The 24,968-nt window shown below is 44.8% G+C and overlaps 1 protein-coding gene across 18 annotated transcripts in view; it reads right to left on the bottom strand.

Annotated features, from left to right (window-relative positions):
- Nucleotides 1–24,968, bottom strand: part of LOC110498653 (attractin) — a 281,518-nt gene that overhangs the window by 114,999 nt on the left and 141,551 nt on the right. For all 18 annotated transcript variants that reach the window (XM_090211734.1, XM_090211740.1, XM_090211735.1 and 15 more), the window contains exon 20: nt 18,821–18,914. In XM_090211734.1, the coding sequence (XP_090067860.1) occupies nt 18,821–18,914 (94 nt within the window). The remainder of the gene's footprint in view (nt 1–18,820; nt 18,915–24,968) is intronic.

Below are 24,968 nucleotides of genomic sequence, written 5' to 3'. Positions count from 1 at the left end.
GAGTCAGTCATACAGGTGATAGTGGTCTGAACTGCACTGAGTCAGTCAGTCAGTCATACAGGTGGTAGTGGTCTGAACTGTACTGAGTCAGTCAGTCATACAGGTGGTAGTGGTCTGAACTGTACTGAGTCAGTCATACAGGTGGTGGTGGTCTGAACTGTACTGAGTCAGTCATACAGGTGGTGGTGGTCTGAACTGTACTGAGTCAGTCATACAGGAGATAGTGGTCTGAACTGTACTGAGTCAGTCATACAGGTGATAGTGGTCTGAACTGTACTGAGTCAGTCATACAGGTGATAGTGGTCTGAACTGTACTGAGTCAGTCATACAGGTGATAGTGGTCTGAACTGTACTGAGTCAGTCAGTCAGTCATACAGGTGGTAGTGGTCTGAACTGTACTGAGTCAGTCATACAGGTGGTAGCGGTCTGAACTGTACTGAGTCAGTCATACAGGTGATAGTGGTCTGAACTGTACTGAGTCAGTCAGTCAGTCATACAGGTGGTAGCGGTCTGAACTGTACTGAGTCAGTCATACAGGTGGTAGCGGTCTGAACTGTACTGAGTCAGTCATACAGGTGATAGTGGTCTGAACTGTACTGAGTCAGTCAGTCAGTCATACAGGTGGTAGTGGTCTGAACTGTACTGAGTCAGTCATACAGGTGGTAGTGGTCTGAACTGTACTGAGTCAGTCATACAGGTGGTAGTGGTCTGAACTGTACTGAGTCAGTCAGTCATACAGGTGATAGTGGTCTGAACTGTACTGAGTCAGTCAGTCAGTCAGTCAGTCATACAGGTGGTAGTGGTCTGAACTGTACTGAGTCAGTCATACAGGTGATAGTGGTCTGAACTGTACTGAGTCAGTCAGTCAGTCAGTCATACAGGTGATAGTGGTCTGAACTGTACTGAGTCAGTCATACAGGTGGTAGTGGTCTGAACTGTACTGAGTTAGTCAGTCATACAGGTGGCGGTGGTCTGAACTGTACTGAGTTAGTCATACAGGTGGTAGTGGTCTGAACTGTACTGAGTCAGTCAGACAGGTGATAGTGGTCTGAACTGTACTGAGTCAGTCAGTCAGTCAGTCATACAGGTGATAGTGGTCTGAACTGTACTGAGTCAGTCAGTCAGTCATACAGGTGGTAGTGGTCTGAACTGTACTGAGTCAGTCAGTCATACAGGTGGCGGTGGTCTGAACTGTACTGAGTCAGTCATACAGATGGTGGTGGTCTGAACTGTACTGAGTCAGTCAGTCAGTCATACAGGTGGTAGTGGTCTGAACTGTACTGAGTCAGTCATACAGGTGGTAGTGGTCTGAACTGTACTGAGTCAGTCAGTCAGTCATACAGGTGGTAGTGGTCTGAACTGTACTGAGTCAGTCATACAGGTGATAGTGGTCTGAACTGTACTGAGTCAGTCATACAGGTGGTAGTGGTCTGAACTGTACTGAGTCAGTCAGTCAGTCAGTCAGTCATACAGGTGGTAGTGGTCTGAACTGTACTGAGTCAGTCATACAGGTGGTAGTGGTCTGAACTGTACTGAGTCAGTCATACAGGTGGTAGTGGTCTGAACTGTACTGAGTCAGTCAGACAGGTGATAGTGGTCTGAACTGTACTGAGTCAGTCAGTCAGTGATACAGGTGGTAGTGGTCTGAACTGTACTGAGTCAGTCAGTCATACAGGTGGTAGTGGTCTGAACTGTACTGAGTCAGTCATACAGGTGATAGTGGTCTGAACTGTACTGAGTCAGTCAGACAGGTGGTAGTGGTCTGAACTGTACTGAGTCAGTCAGTCAGTCAGTCAGTCATACAGGTGGTAGTGGTCTGAACTGTACTGAGTCAGTCATACAGGTGATAGTGGTCTGAACTGTACTGAGTCAGTCATACAGGTGGTAGTGGTCTGAACTGTACTGAGTCAGTCAGTCAGTCAGTCAGTCATACAGGTGGTAGTGGTCTGAACTGTACTGAGTCAGTCATACAGGTGGTAGTGGTCTGAACTGTACTGAGTCAGTCAGTCAGTCATACAGGTGGTAGTGGTCTGAACTGTACTGAGTCAGTCAGTCATACAGGTGGTAGTGGTCTGAACTGTACTGAGTCAGTCATACAGGTGGTGGTGGTCTGAACTGTACTGAGTCAGTCATACAGGTGGTGGTGGTCTGAACTGTACTGAGTCAGTCATACAGGAGATAGTGGTCTGAACTGTACTGAGTCAGTCATACAGGTGATAGTGGTCTGAACTGTACTGAGTCAGTCATACAGGTGATAGTGGTCTGAACTGTACTGAGTCAGTCATACAGGTGATAGTGGTCTGAACTGTACTGAGTCAGTCAGTCAGTCATACAGGTGGTAGTGGTCTGAACTGTACTGAGTCAGTCATACAGGTGGTAGCGGTCTGAACTGTACTGAGTCAGTCATACAGGTGATAGTGGTCTGAACTGTACTGAGTCAGTCAGTCAGTCATACAGGTGGTAGCGGTCTGAACTGTACTGAGTCAGTCATACAGGTGGTAGCGGTCTGAACTGTACTGAGTCAGTCATACAGGTGATAGTGGTCTGAACTGTACTGAGTCAGTCAGTCAGTCATACAGGTGGTAGTGGTCTGAACTGTACTGAGTCAGTCATACAGGTGGTAGTGGTCTGAACTGTACTGAGTCAGTCATACAGGTGGTAGTGGTCTGAACTGTACTGAGTCAGTCAGTCATACAGGTGATAGTGGTCTGAACTGTACTGAGTCAGTCAGTCAGTCAGTCAGTCATACAGGTGGTAGTGGTCTGAACTGTACTGAGTCAGTCATACAGGTGATAGTGGTCTGAACTGTACTGAGTCAGTCAGTCAGTCAGTCATACAGGTGATAGTGGTCTGAACTGTACTGAGTCAGTCATACAGGTGGTAGTGGTCTGAACTGTACTGAGTTAGTCAGTCATACAGGTGGCGGTGGTCTGAACTGTACTGAGTTAGTCATACAGGTGGTAGTGGTCTGAACTGTACTGAGTCAGTCAGACAGGTGATAGTGGTCTGAACTGTACTGAGTCAGTCAGTCAGTCAGTCATACAGGTGATAGTGGTCTGAACTGTACTGAGTCAGTCAGTCAGTCATACAGGTGGTAGTGGTCTGAACTGTACTGAGTCAGTCAGTCATACAGGTGGCGGTGGTCTGAACTGTACTGAGTCAGTCATACAGATGGTGGTGGTCTGAACTGTACTGAGTCAGTCAGTCAGTCATACAGGTGGTAGTGGTCTGAACTGTACTGAGTCAGTCATACAGGTGGTAGTGGTCTGAACTGTACTGAGTCAGTCAGTCAGTCATACAGGTGGTAGTGGTCTGAACTGTACTGAGTCAGTCATACAGGTGATAGTGGTCTGAACTGTACTGAGTCAGTCATACAGGTGGTAGTGGTCTGAACTGTACTGAGTCAGTCAGTCAGTCAGTCAGTCATACAGGTGGTAGTGGTCTGAACTGTACTGAGTCAGTCATACAGGTGGTAGTGGTCTGAACTGTACTGAGTCAGTCATACAGGTGGTAGTGGTCTGAACTGTACTGAGTCAGTCAGACAGGTGATAGTGGTCTGAACTGTACTGAGTCAGTCAGTCAGTGATACAGGTGGTAGTGGTCTGAACTGTACTGAGTCAGTCAGTCATACAGGTGGTAGTGGTCTGAACTGTACTGAGTCAGTCATACAGGTGATAGTGGTCTGAACTGTACTGAGTCAGTCAGTCATACAGGTGGTAGTGGTCTGAACTGTACTGAGTCAGTCAGACAGGTGGTAGTGGTCTGAACTGTACTGAGTCAGTCAGTCAGTCAGTCAGTCATACAGGTGGTAGTGGTCTGAACTGTACTGAGTCAGTCATACAGGTGATAGTGGTCTGAACTGTACTGAGTCAGTCAGACAGGTGATAGTGGTCTGAACTGTACTGAGTCAGTCAGACAGGTGATAGTGGTCTGAACTGTACTGAGTCAGTCAGACAGGTGGTAGTGGTCTGAACTGTACTGAGTCAGTCATTCAGTCATACAGGTGGTAGTGGTCTGAACTGTACTGAGTCAGTCATACAGGTGGCGGTGGTCTGAACTGTACTGAGTCAGTCATACAGGAGATAGTGGTCTGAACTGTACTGAGTCAGTCATACAGGTGATAGTGGTCTGAACTATACTGAGTCAGTCATACAGGTGATAGTGGTCTGAACTGTACTGAGTCAGTCATACAGGTGATAGTGGTCTGAACTGTACTGAGTCAGTCATACAGGTGGTAGTGGTCTGAACTGTACTGAGTCAGTCAGTCAGTCAGTCATACAGGTGGTAGTGGTCTGAACTGTACTGAGTCAGTCATACAGGTGGTAGTGGTCTGAACTGTACTGAGTCAGTCATACAGGTGGTAGTGGTCTGAAATGTACTGAGTCAGTCAGACAGGTGATAGTGGTCTGAACTGTACTGAGTCAGTCAGTCAGTCATACAGGTGGTAGTGGTCTGAACTGTACTGAGTCAGTCAGTCATACAGGTGGTAGTGGTCTGAACTGTACTGAGTCAGTCATACAGGTGATAGTGGTCTGAACTGTACTGAGTCAGTCATACAGGTGATAGTGGTCTGAACTGCACTGAGTCAGTCAGTCAGTCATACAGGTGGTTGTGGTCTGAACTGTACTGAGTCAGTCAGTCATACAGGTGGTAGTGGTCTGAACTGTACTGAGTCAGTCATACAGGTGGTGGTGGTCTGAACTGTACTGAGTCAGTCATACAGGTGGTGGTGGTCTGAACTGTACTGAGTCAGTCATACAGGAGATAGTGGTCTGAACTGTACTGAGTCAGTCATACAGGTGATAGTGGTCTGAACTGTACTGAGTCAGTCATACAGGTGATAGTGGTCTGAACTGTACTGAGTCAGTCATACAGGTGATAGTGGTCTGAACTGTACTGAGTCAGTCAGTCAGTCATACAGGTGGTAGTGGTCTGAACTGTACTGAGTCAGTCATACAGGTGGTAGCGGTCTGAACTGTACTGAGTCAGTCATACAGGTGATAGTGGTCTGAACTGTACTGAGTCAGTCAGTCAGTCATACAGGTGGTAGTGGTCTGAACTGTACTGAGTCAGTCATACAGGTGGTAGCGGTCTGAACTGTACTGAGTCAGTCATACAGGTGATAGTGGTCTGAACTGTACTGAGTCAGTCAGTCAGTCATACAGGTGGTAGTGGTCTGAACTGTACTGAGTCAGTCATACAGGTGGTAGTGGTCTGAACTGTACTGAGTCAGTCATACAGGTGGTAGTGGTCTGAACTGTACTGAGTCAGTCAGTCATACAGGTGATAGTGGTCTGAACTGTACTGAGTCAGTCAGTCAGTCAGTCAGTCATACAGGTGGTAGTGGTCTGAACTGTACTGAGTCAGTCATACAGGTGATAGTGGTCTGAACTGTACTGAGTCAGTCAGTCAGTCATAAAGGTGGTAGTGGTCTGAACTGTACTGAGTCAGTCAGTCATACAGGTGGCGGTGGTCTGAACTGTACTGAGTCAGTCATACAGGTGGTAGTGGTCTGAACTGTACTGAGTCAGTCAGACAGGTGATAGTGGTCTGAACTGTACTGAGTCAGTCAGTCAGTCAGTCATACAGGTGATAGTGGTCTGAACTGTACTGAGTCAGTCATACAGATGGTGGTGGTCTGAACTGTACTGAGTCAGTCATTCAGTCATACAGGTGGTAGTGGTCTGAACTGTACTGAGTCAGTCATACAGGTGGTAGTGGTCTGAACTGTACTGAGTCAGTCAGTCAGTCATACAGGTGGTAGTGGTCTGAACTGTACTGAGTCAGTCATACAGGTGATAGTGGTCTGAACTGTACTGAGTCAGTCAGTCAGTCATACAGGTGGTAGTGGTCTGAACTGTACTGAGTCAGTCAGTCATACAGGTGGTAGTGGTCTGAACTGTACTGAGTCAGTCATACAGGTGATAGTGGTCTGAACTGTACTGAGTCAGTCATACAGGTGATAGTGGTCTGAACTGCACTGAGTCAGTCAGTCAGTCATACAGGTGGTAGTGGTCTGAACTGTACTGAGTCAGTCAGTCATACAGGTGGTAGTGGTCTGAACTGTACTGAGTCAGTCATACAGGTGGTGGTGGTCTGAACTGTACTGAGTCAGTCATACAGGTGGTGGTGGTCTGAACTGTACTGAGTCAGTCATACAGGAGATAGTGGTCTGAACTGTACTGAGTCAGTCATACAGGTGATAGTGGTCTGAACTGTACTGAGTCAGTCATACAGGTGATAGTGGTCTGAACTGTACTGAGTCAGTCATACAGGTGATAGTGGTCTGAACTGTACTGAGTCAGTCAGTCAGTCATACAGGTGGTAGTGGTCTGAACTGTACTGAGTCAGTCATACAGGTGGTAGCGGTCTGAACTGTACTGAGTCAGTCATACAGGTGATAGTGGTCTGAACTGTACTGAGTCAGTCAGTCAGTCATACAGGTGGTAGCGGTCTGAACTGTACTGAGTCAGTCATACAGGTGGTAGCGGTCTGAACTGTACTGAGTCAGTCATACAGGTGATAGTGGTCTGAACTGTACTGAGTCAGTCAGTCAGTCATACAGGTGGTAGTGGTCTGAACTGTACTGAGTCAGTCATACAGGTGGTAGTGGTCTGAACTGTACTGAGTCAGTCATACAGGTGGTAGTGGTCTGAACTGTACTGAGTCAGTCAGTCATACAGGTGATAGTGGTCTGAACTGTACTGAGTCAGTCAGTCAGTCAGTCAGTCATACAGGTGGTAGTGGTCTGAACTGTACTGAGTCAGTCATACAGGTGATAGTGGTCTGAACTGTACTGAGTCAGTCAGTCAGTCAGTCATACAGGTGATAGTGGTCTGAACTGTACTGAGTCAGTCATACAGGTGGTAGTGGTCTGAACTGTACTGAGTTAGTCAGTCATACAGGTGGCGGTGGTCTGAACTGTACTGAGTTAGTCATACAGGTGGTAGTGGTCTGAACTGTACTGAGTCAGTCAGACAGGTGATAGTGGTCTGAACTGTACTGAGTCAGTCAGTCAGTCAGTCATACAGGTGATAGTGGTCTGAACTGTACTGAGTCAGTCAGTCAGTCATACAGGTGGTAGTGGTCTGAACTGTACTGAGTCAGTCAGTCATACAGGTGGCGGTGGTCTGAACTGTACTGAGTCAGTCATACAGATGGTGGTGGTCTGAACTGTACTGAGTCAGTCAGTCAGTCATACAGGTGGTAGTGGTCTGAACTGTACTGAGTCAGTCATACAGGTGGTAGTGGTCTGAACTGTACTGAGTCAGTCAGTCAGTCATACAGGTGGTAGTGGTCTGAACTGTACTGAGTCAGTCATACAGGTGATAGTGGTCTGAACTGTACTGAGTCAGTCATACAGGTGGTAGTGGTCTGAACTGTACTGAGTCAGTCAGTCAGTCAGTCAGTCATACAGGTGGTAGTGGTCTGAACTGTACTGAGTCAGTCATACAGGTGGTAGTGGTCTGAACTGTACTGAGTCAGTCATACAGGTGGTAGTGGTCTGAACTGTACTGAGTCAGTCAGACAGGTGATAGTGGTCTGAACTGTACTGAGTCAGTCAGTCAGTGATACAGGTGGTAGTGGTCTGAACTGTACTGAGTCAGTCAGTCATACAGGTGGTAGTGGTCTGAACTGTACTGAGTCAGTCATACAGGTGATAGTGGTCTGAACTGTACTGAGTCAGTCAGACAGGTGGTAGTGGTCTGAACTGTACTGAGTCAGTCAGTCAGTCAGTCAGTCATACAGGTGGTAGTGGTCTGAACTGTACTGAGTCAGTCATACAGGTGATAGTGGTCTGAACTGTACTGAGTCAGTCATACAGGTGGTAGTGGTCTGAACTGTACTGAGTCAGTCAGTCAGTCAGTCAGTCATACAGGTGGTAGTGGTCTGAACTGTACTGAGTCAGTCATACAGGTGGTAGTGGTCTGAACTGTACTGAGTCAGTCAGTCAGTCATACAGGTGGTAGTGGTCTGAACTGTACTGAGTCAGTCAGTCATACAGGTGGTAGTGGTCTGAACTGTACTGAGTCAGTCATACAGGTGGTGGTGGTCTGAACTGTACTGAGTCAGTCATACAGGTGGTGGTGGTCTGAACTGTACTGAGTCAGTCATACAGGAGATAGTGGTCTGAACTGTACTGAGTCAGTCATACAGGTGATAGTGGTCTGAACTGTACTGAGTCAGTCATACAGGTGATAGTGGTCTGAACTGTACTGAGTCAGTCAGTCAGTCATACAGGTGGTAGTGGTCTGAACTGTACTGAGTCAGTCATACAGGTGGTAGCGGTCTGAACTGTACTGAGTCAGTCATACAGGTGATAGTGGTCTGAACTGTACTGAGTCAGTCAGTCAGTCATACAGGTGGTAGCGGTCTGAACTGTACTGAGTCAGTCATACAGGTGGTAGCGGTCTGAACTGTACTGAGTCAGTCATACAGGTGATAGTGGTCTGAACTGTACTGAGTCAGTCAGTCAGTCATACAGGTGGTAGTGGTCTGAACTGTACTGAGTCAGTCATACAGGTGGTAGTGGTCTGAACTGTACTGAGTCAGTCATACAGGTGGTAGTGGTCTGAACTGTACTGAGTCAGTCAGTCATACAGGTGATAGTGGTCTGAACTGTACTGAGTCAGTCAGTCAGTCAGTCAGTCATACAGGTGGTAGTGGTCTGAACTGTACTGAGTCAGTCATACAGGTGATAGTGGTCTGAACTGTACTGAGTCAGTCAGTCAGTCAGTCATACAGGTGATAGTGGTCTGAACTGTACTGAGTCAGTCATACAGGTGGTAGTGGTCTGAACTGTACTGAGTTAGTCAGTCATACAGGTGGCGGTGGTCTGAACTGTACTGAGTTAGTCATACAGGTGGTAGTGGTCTGAACTGTACTGAGTCAGTCAGACAGGTGATAGTGGTCTGAACTGTACTGAGTCAGTCAGTCAGTCAGTCATACAGGTGATAGTGGTCTGAACTGTACTGAGTCAGTCAGTCAGTCATACAGGTGGTAGTGGTCTGAACTGTACTGAGTCAGTCAGTCATACAGGTGGCGGTGGTCTGAACTGTACTGAGTCAGTCATACAGATGGTGGTGGTCTGAACTGTACTGAGTCAGTCAGTCAGTCATACAGGTGGTAGTGGTCTGAACTGTACTGAGTCAGTCATACAGGTGGTAGTGGTCTGAACTGTACTGAGTCAGTCAGTCAGTCATACAGGTGGTAGTGGTCTGAACTGTACTGAGTCAGTCATACAGGTGATAGTGGTCTGAACTGTACTGAGTCAGTCATACAGGTGGTAGTGGTCTGAACTGTACTGAGTCAGTCAGTCAGTCAGTCAGTCAGTCATACAGGTGGTAGTGGTCTGAACTGTACTGAGTCAGTCATACAGGTGGTAGTGGTCTGAACTGTACTGAGTCAGTCATACAGGTGGTAGTGGTCTGAACTGTACTGAGTCAGTCAGACAGGTGATAGTGGTCTGAACTGTACTGAGTCAGTCAGTCAGTGATACAGGTGGTAGTGGTCTGAACTGTACTGAGTCAGTCAGTCATACAGGTGGTAGTGGTCTGAACTGTACTGAGTCAGTCATACAGGTGATAGTGGTCTGAACTGTACTGAGTCAGTCAGACAGGTGGTAGTGGTCTGAACTGTACTGAGTCAGTCAGTCAGTCAGTCAGTCATACAGGTGGTAGTGGTCTGAACTGTACTGAGTCAGTCATACAGGTGATAGTGGTCTGAACTGTACTGAGTCAGTCATACAGGTGGTAGTGGTCTGAACTGTACTGAGTCAGTCAGTCAGTCAGTCAGTCAGTCATACAGGTGGTAGTGGTCTGAACTGTACTGAGTCAGTCATACAGGTGGTAGTGGTCTGAACTGTACTGAGTCAGTCATACAGGTGGTAGTGGTCTGAACTGTACTGAGTCAGTCAGACAGGTGATAGTGGTCTGAACTGTACTGAGTCAGTCAGTCAGTGATACAGGTGGTAGTGGTCTGAACTGTACTGAGTCAGTCAGTCATACAGGTGGTAGTGGTCTGAACTGTACTGAGTCAGTCAGACAGGTGGTAGTGGTCTGAACTGTACTGAGTCAGTCAGTCAGTCAGTCAGTCATACAGGTGGTAGTGGTCTGAACTGTACTGAGTCAGTCAGACAGGTGATAGTGGTCTGAACTGTACTGAGTCAGTCAGTCAGTCATACAGGTGGTAGTGGTCTGAACTGTACTGAGTCAGTCAGTCATACAGGTGGTAGTGGTCTGAACTGTACTGAGTCAGTCATACAGGTGGTGGTGGTCTGAACTGTACTGAGTCAGTCATACAGGAGATAGTGGTCTGAACTGTACTGAGTCAGTCATACAGGTGATAGTGGTCTGAACTGTACTGAGTCAGTCATACAGGTGATAGTGGTCTGAACTGTACTGAGTCAGTCATACAGGTGATAGTGGTCTGAACTGTACTGAGTCAGTCAGTCAGTCATACAGGTGGTAGTGGTCTGAACTGTACTGAGTCAGTAATACAGGTGGTAGCGGTCTGAACTGTACTGAGTCAGTCATACAGGTGATAGTGGTCTGAACTGTACTGAGTCAGTCAGTCAGTCATACAGGTGGTAGTGGTCTGAACTGTACTGAGTCAGTCATACAGGTGGTAGCGGTCTGAACTGTACTGAGTCAGTCATACAGGTGATAGTGGTCTGAACTGTACTGAGTCAGTCAGTCAGTCATACAGGTGGTAGTGGTCTGAACTGTACTGAGTCAGTCATACAGGTGGTAGTGGTCTGAACTGTACTGAGTCAGTCATACAGGTGGTAGTGGTCTGAACTGTACTGAGTCAGTCAGTCATACAGGTGATAGTGGTCTGAACTGTACTGAGTCAGTCAGTCAGTCAGTCAGTCATACAGGTGATAGTGGTCTGAACTGTACTGAGTCAGTCAGTCAGTCAGTCAGTCATACAGGTGGTAGTGGTCTGAACTGTACTGAGTCAGTCAGACAGGTGGTAGTGGTCTGAACTGTACTGAGTCAGTCAGTCAGTCAGTCATACAGGTGGTAGTGGTCTGAACTGTACTGAGTCAGTCATACAGGTGGTAGTGGTCTGAACTGTACTGAGTCAGTCATACAGATGGTGGTGGTCTGAACTGTACTGAGTCAGTCAGTCATACAGGTGATAGTGGTCTGAACTGTACTGAGTCAGTCAGTCAGTCATACAGGTGGTAGTGGTCTGAACTGTACTGAGTCAGTCATACAGGTGATAGTGGTCTGAACTGTACTGAGTCAGTCAGTCAGTCATACAGGTGGTAGTGGTCTGAACTGTACTGAGTCAGTCAGTCATACAGGTGGCGGTGGTCTGAACTGTACTGAGTCAGTCAGACAGGTGGTAGTGGTCTGAACTGTACTGAGTCAGTCAGTCAGTCAGTCAGTCATACAGGTGGTAGTGGTCTGAACTGTACTGAGTCAGTCATACAGGTGATAGTGGTCTGAACTGTACTGAGTCAGTCATACAGGTGGTAGTGGTCTGAACTGTACTGAGTCAGTCAGTCAGTCAGTCAGTCAGTCATACAGGTGGTAGTGGTCTGAACTGTACTGAGTCAGTCATACAGGTGGTAGTGGTCTGAACTGTACTGAGTCAGTCATACAGGTGGTAGTGGTCTGAACTGTACTGAGTCAGTCAGACAGGTGATAGTGGTCTGAACTGTACTGAGTCAGTCAGTCAGTGATACAGGTGGTAGTGGTCTGAACTGTACTGAGTCAGTCAGTCATACAGGTGGTAGTGGTCTGAACTGTACTGAGTCAGTCAGACAGGTGGTAGTGGTCTGAACTGTACTGAGTCAGTCAGTCAGTCAGTCAGTCATACAGGTGGTAGTGGTCTGAACTGTACTGAGTCAGTCAGACAGGTGATAGTGGTCTGAACTGTACTGAGTCAGTCAGTCAGTCATACAGGTGGTAGTGGTCTGAACTGTACTGAGTCAGTCAGTCATACAGGTGGTAGTGGTCTGAACTGTACTGAGTCAGTCATACAGGTGGTGGTGGTCTGAACTGTACTGAGTCAGTCATACAGGAGATAGTGGTCTGAACTGTACTGAGTCAGTCATACAGGTGATAGTGGTCTGAACTGTACTGAGTCAGTCATACAGGTGATAGTGGTCTGAACTGTACTGAGTCAGTCATACAGGTGATAGTGGTCTGAACTGTACTGAGTCAGTCAGTCAGTCATACAGGTGGTAGTGGTCTGAACTGTACTGAGTCAGTAATACAGGTGGTAGCGGTCTGAACTGTACTGAGTCAGTCATACAGGTGATAGTGGTCTGAACTGTACTGAGTCAGTCAGTCAGTCATACAGGTGGTAGTGGTCTGAACTGTACTGAGTCAGTCATACAGGTGGTAGCGGTCTGAACTGTACTGAGTCAGTCATACAGGTGATAGTGGTCTGAACTGTACTGAGTCAGTCAGTCAGTCATACAGGTGGTAGTGGTCTGAACTGTACTGAGTCAGTCATACAGGTGGTAGTGGTCTGAACTGTACTGAGTCAGTCATACAGGTGGTAGTGGTCTGAACTGTACTGAGTCAGTCAGTCATACAGGTGATAGTGGTCTGAACTGTACTGAGTCAGTCAGTCAGTCAGTCAGTCATACAGGTGATAGTGGTCTGAACTGTACTGAGTCAGTCAGTCAGTCAGTCAGTCATACAGGTGGTAGTGGTCTGAACTGTACTGAGTCAGTCAGACAGGTGGTAGTGGTCTGAACTGTACTGAGTCAGTCAGTCAGTCAGTCATACAGGTGGTAGTGGTCTGAACTGTACTGAGTCAGTCATACAGGTGGTAGTGGTCTGAACTGTACTGAGTCAGTCATACAGATGGTGGTGGTCTGAACTGTACTGAGTCAGTCAGTCATACAGGTGATAGTGGTCTGAACTGTACTGAGTCAGTCAGTCAGTCATACAGGTGGTAGTGGTCTGAACTGTACTGAGTCAGTCATACAGGTGATAGTGGTCTGAACTGTACTGAGTCAGTCAGTCAGTCATACAGGTGGTAGTGGTCTGAACTGTACTGAGTCAGTCAGTCATACAGGTGGCGGTGGTCTGAACTGTACTGAGTCAGTCATACAGGTGGTAGTGGTCTGAACTGTACTGAGTCAGTCAGACAGGTGATAGTGGTCTGAACTGTACTGAGTCAGTCAGTCAGTCAGTCATACAGGTGATAGTGGTCTGAACTGTACTGAGTCAGTCAGTCAGTCAGTCAGTCATACAGGTGGTAGTGGTCTGAACTGTACTGAGTCAGTCAGACAGGTGGTAGTGGTCTGAACTGTACTGAGTCAGTCAGTCAGTCAGTCATACAGGTGGTAGTGGTCTGAACTGTACTGAGTCAGTCATACAGGTGGTAGTGGTCTGAACTGTACTGAGTCAGTCATACAGATGGTGGTGGTCTGAACTGTACTGAGTCAGTCAGTCAGTCATACAGGTGATAGTGGTCTGAACTGTACTGAGTCAGTCATACAGGTGGTAGTGGTCTGAACTGTACTGAGTCAGTCATACAGGTGGTAGTGGTCTGAACTGTACTGAGTCAGTCATACAGGTGGTAGTGGTCTGAACTGTACTGAGTCAGTCATACAGGTGGTAGTGGTCTGAACTGTACTGAGTCAGTCATACAGGTGGTAGTGGTCAGTCAGTCATACAGATGGTAGTGGTCTGAACTGTACTGAGTCAGTCAGTCAGTCATACAGGTGATAGTGGTCTGAACTGTACTGAGTCAGTCAGTCAGTCAGTCAGTCATACAGGTGATAGTGGTCTGAACTGTACTGAGTCAGTCAGTCAGTCATACAGGTGATAGTGGTCTGAACTGTACTGAGTCAATCAGTCAGTCAGTCATACAGGTGGTAGTGGTCTGAACTGTACTGAGTCAGTCAGTCATACAGGTGGTAGTGGTCTGAACTGTACTGAGTCAGTCAGTCAGTCAGTCATACAGGTGGTAGTGGTCTGAACTGTACTGAGTCAGTCATACAGATGGTGGTGGTCTGAACTGTACTGAGTCAGTCAGTCAGTCATACAGGTTATAGTGGTCTGAACTGTACTGAGTCAGTCATACAGGTGGTAGTGGTCTGAACTGTACTGAGTCAGTCATACAGGTGGTAGTGGTCTGAACTGTACTGAGTCAGTCATACAGGTGGTAGTGGTCTGAACTGTACTGAGTCAGTCATACAGGTGGTAGTGGTCAGTCAGTCATACAGATGGTAGTGGTCTGAACTGTACTGAGTCAGTCAGTCAGTCATACAGGTGATAGTGGTCTGAACTGTACTGAGTCAGTCAGTCAGTCAGTCAGTCATACAGGTGATAGTGGTCTGAACTGTACTGAGTCAGTCAGTCAGTCATACAGGTGATAGTGGTCTGAACTGTACTGAGTCAATCAGTCAGTCAGTCATACAGGTGGTAGTGGTCTGAACTGTACTGAGTCAGTCAGTCATACAGGTGGTAGTGGTCTGAACTGTACTGAGTCAGTCAGTCAGTCAGTCATACAGGTGGTAGTGGTCTGAACTGTACTGAGTCAGTCATACAGATGGTGGTGGTCTGAACTGTACTGAGTCAGTCAGTCAGTCATACAGGTTATAGTGGTCTGAACTGTACTGAGTCAGTCATACAGGTGGTAGTGGTCTGAACTGTACTGAGTCAGTCATACAGGTGGTAGTGGTCTGAACTGTACTGAGTCAGTCATACAGGTGGTAGTGGTCTGAACTGTACTGAGTCAGTCATACAGGTGGTAGTGGTCAGTCAGTCATACAGATGGTAGTGGTCTGAACTGTACTGAGTCAGTCAGTCAGTCATACAGGTGATAGTGGTCTGAACTGTACTGAGTCAATCAGTCAGTCAGTCATACAGGTGGTAGTGGTCTGAACTGTACTGAGTCAGTCAGTCAGTCATACAGGTGATAGTGGTCTGAACTGTACTGAGTCAATCAGTCAGTCAGTCATACAGGTGGTAGTGGTCTGAACTGTACTGAGTCAGTCAGTCATACAGGTGGTAGTGGTCTGAACTGTACTGAGTCAGTCATACAGGTGATAGTGGTCTGAACTGTACTGAGTCAGTCAGACAGGTGGTAGTGGTCTGAACTGTACTGAGTCAGTCAGTCAGTCAGTCAGTCATACAGGTGGTAGTGGTCTGAACTGTACTGAGTCAGTCATACAGGTGATAGTGGTCTGAACTGTACTGAGTCAGTCATACAGGTGGTAGTGGTCTGAACTGTACTGAGTCAGTCAGTCAGTCAGTCAGTCATACAGGTGGTAGTGGTCTGAACTGTACTGAGTCAGTCATACAGGTGGTAGTGGTCTGAACTGTACTGAGTCAGTCATACAGGTGGTAGTGGTCTGAACTGTACTGAGTCAGTCAGACAGGTGATAGTGGTCTGAACTGTACTGAGTCAGTCAGTCAGTGATACAGGTGGTAGTGGTCTGAACTGTACTGAGTCAGTCAGTCATACAGGTGGTAGTGGTCTGAACTGTACTGAGTCAGTCAGACAGGTGGTAGTGGTCTGAACTGTACTGAGTCAGTCAGTCAGTCAGTCAGTCATACAGGTGGTAGTGGTCTGAACTGTACTGAGTCAGTCAGACAGGTGATAGTGGTCTGAACTGTACTGAGTCAGTCAGTCAGTCATACAGGTGGTAGTGGTCTGAACTGTACTGAGTCAGTCAGTCATACAGGTGGTAGTGGTCTGAACTGTACTGAGTCAGTCATACAGGTGGTGGTGGTCTGAACTGTACTGAGTCAGTCATACAGGAGATAGTGGTCTGAACTGTACTGAGTCAGTCATACAGGTGATAGTGGTCTGAACTGTACTGAGTCAGTCATACAGGTGATAGTGGTCTGAACTGTACTGAGTCAGTCATACAGGTGATAGTGGTCTGAACTGTACTGAGTCAGTCAGTCAGTCATACAGGTGGTAGTGGTCTGAACTGTACTGAGTCAGTAATACAGGTGGTAGCGGTCTGAACTGTACTGAGTCAGTCATACAGGTGATAGTGGTCTGAACTGTACTGAGTCAGTCAGTCAGTCATACAGGTGGTAGTGGTCTGAACTGTACTGAGTCAGTCATACAGGTGGTAGCGGTCTGAACTGTACTGAGTCAGTCATACAGGTGATAGTGGTCTGAACTGTACTGAGTCAGTCAGTCAGTCATACAGGTGGTAGTGGTCTGAACTGTACTGAGTCAGTCATACAGGTGGTAGTGGTCTGAACTGTACTGAGTCAGTCATACAGGTGGTAGTGGTCTGAACTGTACTGAGTCAGTCAGTCATACAGGTGATAGTGGTCTGAACTGTACTGAGTCAGTCAGTCAGTCAGTCAGTCATACAGGTGATAGTGGTCTGAACTGTACTGAGTCAGTCAGTCAGTCAGTCAGTCATACAGGTGGTAGTGGTCTGAACTGTACTGAGTCAGTCAGACAGGTGGTAGTGGTCTGAACTGTACTGAGTCAGTCAGTCAGTCAGTCAGTCATACAGGTGGTAGTGGTCTGAACTGTACTGAGTCAGTCATACAGGTGGTAGTGGTCTGAACTGTACTGAGTCAGTCATACAGATGGTGGTGGTCTGAACTGTACTGAGTCAGTCAGTCATACAGGTGATAGTGGTCTGAACTGTACTGAGTCAGTCAGTCAGTCATACAGGTGGTAGTGGTCTGAACTGTACTGAGTCAGTCATACAGGTGATAGTGGTCTGAACTGTACTGAGTCAGTCAGTCAGTCATACAGGTGGTAGTGGTCTGAACTGTACTGAGTCAGTCAGTCATACAGGTGGCGGTGGTCTGAACTGTACTGAGTCAGTCATACAGGTGGTAGTGGTCTGAACTGTACTGAGTCAGTCAGACAGGTGATAGTGGTCTGAACTGTACTGAGTCAGTCAGTCAGTCAGTCATACAGGTGATAGTGGTCTGAACTGTACTGAGTCAGTCAGTCAGTCAGTCAGTCATACAGGTGGTAGTGGTCTGAACTGTACTGAGTCAGTCAGACAGGTGGTAGTGGTCTGAACTGTACTGAGTCAGTCAGTCAGTCAGTCATACAGGTGGTAGTGGTCTGAACTGTACTGAGTCAGTCATACAGGTGGTAGTGGTCTGAACTGTACTGAGTCAGTCATACAGATGGTGGTGGTCTGAACTGTACTGAGTCAGTCAGTCAGTCATACAGGTGATAGTGGTCTGAACTGTACTGAGTCAGTCATACAGGTGGTAGTGGTCTGAACTGTACTGAGTCAGTCATACAGGTGGTAGTGGTCTGAACTGTACTGAGTCAGTCATACAGGTGGTAGTGGTCAGTCAGTCATACAGATGGTAGTGGTCTGAACTGTACTGAGTCAGTCAGTCAGTCATACAGGTGATAGTGGTCTGAACTGTACTGAGTCAGTCAGTCAGTCAGTCAGTCATACAGGTGATAGTGGTCTGAACTGTACTGAGTCAGTCAGTCAGTCATACAGGTGATAGTGGTCTGAACTGTACTGAGTCAATCAGTCAGTCAGTCATACAGGTGGTAGTGGTCTGAACTGTACTGAGTCAGTCAGTCATACAGGTGGTAGTGGTCTGAACTGTACTGAGTCAGTCAGTCAGTCAGTCATACAGGTGGTAGTGGTCTGAACTGTACTGAGTCAGTCATACAGATGGTGGTGGTCTGAACTGTACTGAGTCAGTCAGTCAGTCATACAGGTTATAGTGGTCTGAACTGTACTGAGTCAGTCATACAGGTGGTAGTGGTCTGAACTGTACTGAGTCAGTCATACAGGTGGTAGTGGTCTGAACTGTACTGAGTCAGTCATACAGGTGGTAGTGGTCTGAACTGTACTGAGTCAGTCATACAGGTGGTAGTGGTCAGTCAGTCATACAGATGGTAGTGGTCTGAACTGTACTGAGTCAGTCAGTCAGTCATACAGGTGATAGTGGTCTGAACTGTACTGAGTCAGTCAGTCAGTCAGTCAGTCATACAGGTGATAGTGGTCTGAACTGTACTGAGTCAGTCAGTCAGTCATACAGGTGATAGTGGTCTGAACTGTACTGAGTCAATCAGTCAGTCAGTCATACAGGTGGTAGTGGTCTGAACTGTACTGAGTCAGTCAGTCATACAGGTGGTAGTGGTCTGAACTGTACTGAGTCAGTCAGTCAGTCAGTCATACAGGTGGTAGTGGTCTGAACTGTACTGAGTCAGTCATACAGATGGTGGTGGTCTGAACTGTACTGAGTCAGTCAGTCAGTCATACAGGTTATAGTGGTCTGAACTGTACTGAGTCAGTCATACAGGTGGTAGTGGTCTGAACTGTACTGAGTCAGTCATACAGGTGGTAGTGGTCTGAACTGTACTGAGTCAGTCATACAGGTGGTAGTGGTCTGAACTGTACTGAGTCAGTCATACAGGTGGTAGTGGTCAGTCAGTCATACAGATGGTAGTGGTCTGAACTGTACTGAGTCAGTCAGTCAGTCATACAGGTGATAGTGGTCTGAACTGTACTGAGTCAATCAGTCAGTCAGTCATACAGGTGGTAGTGGTCTGAACTGTACTGAGTCAGTCAGTCAGTCATACAGGTGATAGTGGTCTGAACTGTACTGAGTCAATCAGTCAGTCAGTCATACAGGTGGTAGTGGTCTGAACTGTACTGAGTCAGTCAGTCATACAGGTGGTAGTGGTCTGAACTGTACTGAGTCAGTCAGTCAGTCAGTCAGTCATACAGGTGGTAGTGGTCTGAACTGTACTGAGTCAGTCAGTCATACAGATGGTAGTTGTCTGAACTGTATGCAGTGAAACAGACTTACTGCTATGTACTACGTACTAAGTATGCAATATGTATGCACTAAATGTGTAATATCTACTGTAGTGTACTTACAGGTGACAGCGGTCTCCTTTGATGCCCTTGGTGGTGCAGAAACACTTCCCGTTGTTTGGGTTACACACACCGGCATGGCCATTACACTTACACGCTGCAATACAACATTATCACATTAATATATCAACATTATCACATGTATATATCAACATTATCACATGAATATATCAACAATATCACATTAATATATCAACATTATCACATTAATATAACTGACACGCTGCAATACAACATTATCACATTAATATATCAACAATATCACATTCATATATCAACATTATCACATTCATATAACTGACACGCTGCAATACAACATTATCACATGAATATATCAACATTATCACATGAATATAACTGACACGCCGCAAAACAACATTATCACATTAATATATCAACATTATCACATGAATATATCGACATTATCACATTCATATATCAACATGATCACATTCATATAACTGACACGCTGCAATACAACATTATCACATGAATATATCAACATTATCACATGAATATAACTGACACGCCGCAAAACAACATTATCACATGAATATAACTGACACGCTGCAATACAACATTATCACATGAATATATCAACATTATCACATGAATATAACTGACACGCCGCAAAACAACATTATCACATTAATATATCAACATTATCACATGCATATATCGACATTATCACATTCGTATATCAACATTAGCACATTAACATAACTGACACGCTGTAAACACAGCAGTATCGCATTAATATAACTGACACACTGCAATACAACATTATCATATTAATATAACTGACATGCTGTAACACAACATTATCACATAAATATATCAATATTATCACATGAATATATCAACATTATCACATGAATATATCAATATTATCACATGAATATATCAACATTATCACATGAATATATCAACATTATCACATGAATATATCAACATTATCACATGAATATATCAACATTATCACATAAATATATCAATATTATCACATGAATATATCCACATTATCACATGAATATATCAATATTATCACATGAATATATCAACATTATCACATGAATATATCAACATTATCACATAAATATATCAATATTATCACATGAATATATCAACATTATCACATGAATATATCAACATTATCACATAAATATATCAATATTATCACATGAATATATCCACATTATCACATATATACAAAAACATTATCGCGTCAGTATGTCCACATTATCGCGTCAGTATGTCCACATTATCGCGTCAATATGTCAACATTATCACATGAATATATCCACATTATCACATATATACATAAACATTATCGTGTCAGTATGTCCACATTATCGCGTCAGTATGTCCACATTATCGCGTCAATATGTCCACATTATCACATCAATATAACAACATTATCACATCGATATAACAACATTATCACATCAATATAACAATCATGGGTGATTATAGAATGAACAGTTAACACTGACAAAAAGAAGGGAAGCCACATTACCAAAGGCCTAAAGTCATTCAGAAGAGATCATGCAACATGATTTCTCAGGACTCTTGTTGAATGTGTAAAACATACAGTATGTTGTTCTGATGTGTATAAGGAAGAGAATCCAGCTAAAATCCAGGTAAAGCAACACACCATGTACAGGTGTAAAATAAATAAGAGTATTTCATCATCTGGCATGTGAGCTTCATGAGAACCACATGAATGCCAGGACAGCAGATCCTGCTGTTCCTCAAGAACCACAGCTCCAAGCAGACCACCGGGACAGCAGGTCCTGCTCTTCCCCAAGAACCACAGCTCCAAGCAGACCACCAGGACAGCAGGTCCTGCTCTTCCCCAAGAACCACATCTCCAAGCAGACCACCAGGACAGCAGGTCCCGCTCTTCCTCTTCCCCAAGAACCACAGCTCCAAGCAGACCACCAGGACAGCAGGTCCTGCTCTTCCTCTTCCCCAAGAACCACAGCTCCAAGCAGACCACCAGGACAGCAGGTCCTGCTCTTCCCCAAGAACCACAGCTCCAAGCAGACCACCAGGACAGCAGGTCCCGCTCTTCCTCTTCCCCAAGAACCACAGCTCCAAGCAGACCACCAGGACAGCAGGTCCTGCTCTTCCTCTTCCCCAAGAACCACAGCTCCAAGCAGACCACCAGGACAGCAGGTCCTGCTCTTCCCCAAGAACCACATCTCCAAGCAGACCACCAGGACAGCAGGTCCTGCTCTTCCTCTTCCCCAAGAACCACAGCTCCAAGCAGACCACCAGGACAGCAGGTCCTGCTCTTCCTCTTCCCCAAGAACCACAGCTCCAAGCAGGCCGCCAAGATCTCAATCGTTCATTGAAGTTGATGGGTCATTTGAAACCAAACCTTTTGATATAGCCAATCATTTCAATGACTATTTCATGGGTGAAGTGGACAAACAGAAGTGAAATACCACTGAACAGTCAAACATCATATTTGTGTATTGAGGATCTAATAATGAAAGAGAAGGATTGCTGTTTTCAATTTGGTCAAGTTAGTGTGGGGAGAGGTGGAACAACTATTGTTATCCATCAGTAATGATAAGCCACCAGATATAGACAACCTAGATGGTAAACTATAGAGAATACTAGCAGACTGTATTGCCACCAGATATAGTCAACCTAGATGGTAAACTATAGAGAATACTAGCAGACTGTATTACCACCAGATATAGTCAACCTAGATGGTAAACTATAGAGAATACTAGCAGACTGTATTGCCACCAGATATAGTCAACCTAGATGGTAAACTATAGAGAATACTAGCAGACTGTACTGCCACCAGATATAGTCAACCTAGATGGTAAACTATAGAGAATACTAGCAGACTGTATTGCCACCAGATATAGTCAACCTAGATGGTAAACTATAGAGAATACTAGCAGACTGTATTACCACCAGATATAGTCAACCTAGATGGGAAACTATAGAGAATACTAGCAGACTGTATTGCCACCAGATATAGTCAACCTAGATGGGAAACTATAGAGAATACTAGCAGACTGTATTACCACCAGATATAGACAACCTAGATGGGACACTATAGAGAATACTAGCAGACTGTATTACCACCAGATATAGACAACCTAGATGGTAAACTATAGAGAATACTAGCAGACTGTATTGCCACCAGATATAGTCAACCTAGATGGTAAACTATAGAGAATACTAGCAGACTGTATTGCCACCAGATATAGACAACCTAGATGGGAAACTATAGAGAATACTAGCAGACTGTATTACCACCAGATATAGTCAACCTAGATGGTAAACTATAGAGAATACTAGCAGACTGTATTGCCACCAGATATAGTCAACCTAGATGGTAAACTATAGAGAATACTAGCAGACTGTATTACCACCAGATATAGACAACCTAGATGGGACACTATAGAGAATACTAGCAGACTGTACTGCCACCAGATATAGACAACCTAGATGGGACACTATAGAGAATACTAGCAGACTGTATTGCCACCAGATATAGTCAACCTAGATGGTAAACTATAGAGAATACTAGCAGACTGTATTACCACCAGATATAGACAACCTAGATGGGACACTATAGAGAATACTAGCAGACTGTATTGCCACCAGATATAGTCAACCTAGATGGGAAACTATAGAGAATACTAGCAGACTGTATTACCACCAGATATAGACAACCTAGATGGGAAACTATAGAGAATACTAGCAGACTGTATTACCACCAGATGTAGACAACATAGATGGGAAACTATAGAGAATACTAGCAGACTGTATTACCACCAGATATAGACAACCTAGATGGGAAACTATAGAGAATACTAGCAGACTGTATTGCCACCAGATATAGACAACCTAGATGGGAAACTATAGAGAATACTAGCAGACTGTACTGCCACCAGATATAGTCAACCTAGATGGTAAACTATAGAGAATACTAGCAGACTGTATTGCCACCAGATATAGACAACCTAGATGGTAAACTATAGAGAATACTAGCAGACTGTACTGCCACCAGATATAGACAACCTAGATGGTAAACTATAGAGAATACTAGCAGACTGTATTGCCACCAGATATAGACAACCTAGATGGTAAACTATAGAGAATACTAGCAGACTGTATTGCCACCAGATATAGACAACCTAGATGGTAAACTATAGAGAATACTAGCAGACTGTACTGCCACCAGATATAGACAACCTAGATGGTAAACTATAGAGAATACTAGCAGACTGTATTACCACCAGATATAGACAACCTAGATGGTAAACTATAGAGAATACTAGCAGACTGTACTGCCACCAGATATAGACAACCTAGATGGGAAACTATAGAGAATACTAGCAGACTGTATTACCACCAGATATAGACAACCTAGATGGTAAACTATAGAGAATACTAGCAGACTGTATTGCCACCAGATATAGACAACCTAGATGGGAAACTATAGAGAATACTAGCAGACTGTATTGCCACCAGATATAGACAACATAGATGGGAAACTATAGAGAATACTAGCAGACTGTATTACCACCAGATGTAGACAACATAGATGGGAAACTATAGAGAATACTAGCAGACTGTATTACCACCAGATATAGACAACCTAGATGGGAAACTATAGAGAATACTAGCAGACTGTATTGCCACCAGATATAGACAACCTAGATGGGAAACTATAGAGAATACTAGCAGACTGTATTGCCACCAGATATAGACAACCTAGATGGGAAACTATAGAGAATACTAGCAGACTGTATTGCCACCAGATATAGACAACCTAGATGGTAAACTATAGAGAATACTAGCAGACTGTATTGCCACCAGATATAGTCAACCTAGATGGTAAACTATAGAGAATACTAGCAGACTGTATTACCACCAGATATAGACAACCTAGATGGGAAACTATAGAGAATACTAGCAGACTGTATTACCACCAGATGTAGACAACATAGATGGGAAACTATAGAGAATACTAGCAGACTGTATTACCACCAGATATAGACAACCTAGATGGGAAACTATAGAGAATACTAGCAGACTGTATTGCCACCAGATATAGACAACCTAGATGGGAAACTATAGAGAATACTAGCAGACTGTATTACCACCATATATAGACAACCTAGATGGGACACTATAGAGAATACTAGCAGACTGTATTGCCACCAGATATAGACAACCTAGATGGGAAACTACAGAGAATACTAGCAGACTGTATTGCCACCAGATATAGACAACCTAGATGGTAAACTATAGAGAATACTAGCAGACTGTATTGCCACCCCTATTTGAGCTTCAGGTGAACAATCAGTTTGCTGCCTGTTCTTAGAAAAAATGATGGAGAAAATTGTGTTTGAACAAATACCATGCTATTTTTCAAAGAACAAGTTCAATAGTGACTCAGCATGCATACAGAGCCTTCAGAAAGTCATACCCGTTGAATTATTCCACATTTTCTTGTGTTACAGCCTGAATTCAAAAACAGATTAAATTGATTTTTTGTCACCCAATTACACACAATACCCCATAATGACAAAGTAAAGGCTCGCAAGTATTCATTCAAACAGCACTTTACTGCATTTTGCCAGCAGCTCTTCGCTGTGCTTCAAGCATTGCGCTGTTTATGACTTCAAGCCTATCAACTCCCGAGATTAAGCTGGCAATACTATAAGAACATCCAATGGCATAGAGTGAAAAAGTCCTAAAGTTCCTATAATAACAACAACCTAAAACGTCTTACCTGGGAATATTGAAGACTCATGTTAAAAGGAACCACCAGCTTTCACATGTTCTCATGTTCTGAGCAAGGAACTTAAACGTTAGCTTTCTTACATGACACATATTGCACTTTTACTTTCTTCTCCAACACTGTTTTTGCATTATTTAAACCAAATTGAACATGTTTCATTATTTATTTGAGACTAAATAGATTTTATTTATGTATTATATTAAGTTAAAATAAAAGTGTTCAGTGTTCATTCAGTATTGTTGTAATTGTCATTATTACACACACACACACACACACACACACACACACACACACACACACACACACACACACATATATATATACACATACACATATATATATATATATATATATATATAAACCGACCGATTA

This window comes from Oncorhynchus mykiss, chromosome 19 (assembly GCF_057628025.1).
Source record: "Oncorhynchus mykiss isolate SJ-2025 chromosome 19, ASM5762802v1, whole genome shotgun sequence".
In the NCBI taxonomy this organism is placed as follows: domain Eukaryota; kingdom Metazoa; phylum Chordata; class Actinopteri; order Salmoniformes; family Salmonidae; genus Oncorhynchus; species Oncorhynchus mykiss.
The sequence above is the reverse complement of the archived record's forward strand: the minus strand, read 5'-3'. Positions and strand labels throughout refer to the sequence as shown.